The sequence below is a fragment of the Lonchura striata genome, chromosome 27 (genome assembly GCF_046129695.1).
Source record: "Lonchura striata isolate bLonStr1 chromosome 27, bLonStr1.mat, whole genome shotgun sequence".
In the NCBI taxonomy this organism is placed as follows: Eukaryota; Metazoa; Chordata; class Aves; order Passeriformes; family Estrildidae; genus Lonchura; species Lonchura striata.
Window position 1 is genome coordinate 5,868,487 of NC_134629.1, and position 2,704 is coordinate 5,871,190.

Below are 2,704 nucleotides of genomic sequence, written 5' to 3' on the forward strand. Positions count from 1 at the left end.
ATCTCTGCAGGGAGACCCTGCTCTGAGACAGGCCCAGCCACGGAGGAGGGGCCATGGGGGGCTCGCCCCTCTCTGCTGGGGCTCACGGGACCCCTGCCATTCCCCATGGGGATCATTCCCAAGCAGGAACCGCCACCGAGCCGTTCTGTAGGGTGAGTGATGCCAGGATGAGCCCCCGGCAATGACAGGAGCCATTCCCTGGGCCTGCCCCCCACGCTCCCCCCCGGCCCCTCCAGCTGCTGCCTCTGCTCGCCACCCCCTCCCCACTCCCCCTCTCCGTTCCTGCCGGGATCCAGGTCATGCAGAGCAGAAACTGCCCGAGCAGCCAAGCACCTGCCAGCTCAGGGCGACAGTGATTGACGAGGCCGGGGCTGCCCGAGCAGCATCCCCCGTGCCAGAGCAGCTGGCAGGGCGGGAGGGCACAGCGGGCACCCCGGGAGCAGGAGGATGAGCGATGGGGGCACTGAGGGGCAGGTGGGCAGGGGGATGAGGGACAGGGGGACACGTCAGAGGTGAGGTCCCAGGCTAGGGCCGGCATCTGGCTCGGCTCGCTGGTGTCCATCGCAGCAGATGAGTGCGGAGCCTTGGGAAGGGGCTGGTGTGGTGCCAGCCCAGCTGGTGCAGGCAGGAGGGTGAGGAGGGAGGAGTAGGTAGGAGGATGAGGAGGGAGCAGGCAGAGGGATGAGGAGGGTGCACGCGAGAGGATGAGGAGGGTGAAGGTAAAAGAATGAGCAGGATGCACGCAGGAGGATGAGGAGAGAGCAGGAAGTGGGATGAAGAGGGTGCACACAGGAGGATGAGGAGGGTGAAGGCAAAGGGATGAGCAGGGCGCATGCGGGAGGATGAGGAAGGAGGAGTAGGTAGGAGGGTGAGGAGGGAGCAGGCTGAGGGATGAGGAGGGAGGAGACAGAGGGATGAGGAGGGTGCACACAGGAGGATGAGAAGGGTGCACACAGGAGGATGAGGAGGGAGCAGGCAGAGGGATGAGGAGGGTGCACACAGGAGGATGAGGAGGGTGCATGCAGAGGGATGAGGAGGGTGCATACAGGAGGATGAGGAGGGTGCACACAGGAGGATGAGGAGGGAGCAGGCAGAGGGATGAGGAGGGTGCACACAGGAGGATGAGGAGGGTGCACACAGGAGGATGAGGAGGGTGCATGCAGAGGGATGAGGAAGGGCACAGGCACAGCTCCCGCCCTCTCTGCCCTCTCTCCCCAGACGGTGTGTGCTGGCGGTCACATCGCCAAAACCTTGGGGTACCTGGAGATGGGCACCTCGGGCCTCCTCAAGGATGTCCCCTACGGCACCCTGAAACCCCCAGCCCTCGACCCCGGGCGCCTGATTCCGGCAGAGCCCGCCCGGGGCGCGGGGGCACCGGCGGGCACCGGCCGGAGCCCCTGGGACTGGCAGAAGAACCAGACGGCCGGGGAGCTGCTGAGCCCCCGCGCCCACCGCAAGCCCACCCTCAAATCGAGCCGCACCAAGAAGATTTTCGGCTGGGGCGACTTCTACTTCAACATCAAGACGCTCAAATTCAGCCTCCTGGTGACGGGGAAAATCGTCGACCACATCAACGGCACCTTCAGCGTCTACTTCCGACACAACTCCTCCAGCCTGGGCAACGTCTCCGTCAGCATCGTGCCACCCTCCAAGGCGGTGGGTTTCGAGGTGCTGGTGCCAGGCCCCCCACCCTTGCTGCAACCACCGCCCCCTCCCCAGCAGAGCACCCTGCCCGAGGGGCGCCCGGCCAAGGCGCTCAATTGCCACGTGGAGTACGAGAAGACGAACCGGGCGCGGAAGAACAAACCGTGCCTCTACGACCCGTCCAAGGTGTGCTTCACCGAGCACACGCAGAGCCACGCCGCCTGGCTCTGCGCCAAGCCCTTCAAGGTCATCTGCATCTTCATCTCCTTCCTCAGCATCGACTACAAGCTGGTGCAGAAGGTCTGTCCCGACTACAACTTCCAGCACGACAACCCCTACTTCGGCTGACGGCACCGGGGGACGCGGGGGTTTCGGCGTCACTCGGGACCCCCCGTCACCCCCACGCCAGCCCCGTCTTCATGGCTCTGGGCTGGGCTGTGGGACAGCCGGTGCTGGGGGTCCCGGACCCCACCCAATGCCGTCCCATGGTGGGATTCGGTTGGTTCTGGGAGTTGCAGGTTCCCCCCTAAAATGACGTCCCATGCCTGCGGCATTCCTGAGCCGCAGTGGGGTACAGCCAGTTCTGGGGGTCCCGGGCACCCACTGAGACCCCATCACTGAGTACCCCACACTGGGGTACAGCCAGTTCTGGGGGTCCCGGGCACCCACTGAGACCCCATCACTGAGTACCCCACACTGGGGTACAGCCAGTTCTGGGGGTCCCGGGCACCCACTGAGACCCCATCACTGAGTACCCTGTACTGGGGGTCCCGGGCACCCACGGAGACCCCATCACTGAGTACCCTGTACTGGGGGTCCCAACCACCCACGGAGACCCCATCACTGAGTACCCCGTACTGGGGGTCCCGGGCACCCACTGAGACCCCATCACTGAGTACCCTGTACTGGGGGTCCCAACCACCCACGGAGACCCCATCACTGAGTACCCTGTACTGGGGTACAGCCAGTTCTGGGGGTCCCGGGCACCCACGGAGACCCCATCACTGAGTACCCCGTACTGGGGGTCCCGGGCACCCACTGAGACCCCATCACTGAGTAC

General features: G+C 65.2%; 1 protein-coding gene across 1 annotated transcript; it reads left to right on the plus strand.

Moving 5' to 3' along the window:
* The first annotated feature begins 1,160 nt into the window (after window positions 1-1,160).
* NXPH4 (neurexophilin 4) lies at window positions 1,161-2,035 on the plus strand. The gene has a single exon (XM_031507254.1). The coding sequence runs from the start codon at window positions 1,168-1,170 to the stop codon at window positions 1,990-1,992; it is 825 nt and encodes a 274-aa protein (XP_031363114.1). The 5' UTR covers window positions 1,161-1,167; the 3' UTR covers window positions 1,993-2,035.
* The last annotated feature ends 669 nt before the right edge of the window (window positions 2,036-2,704 follow it).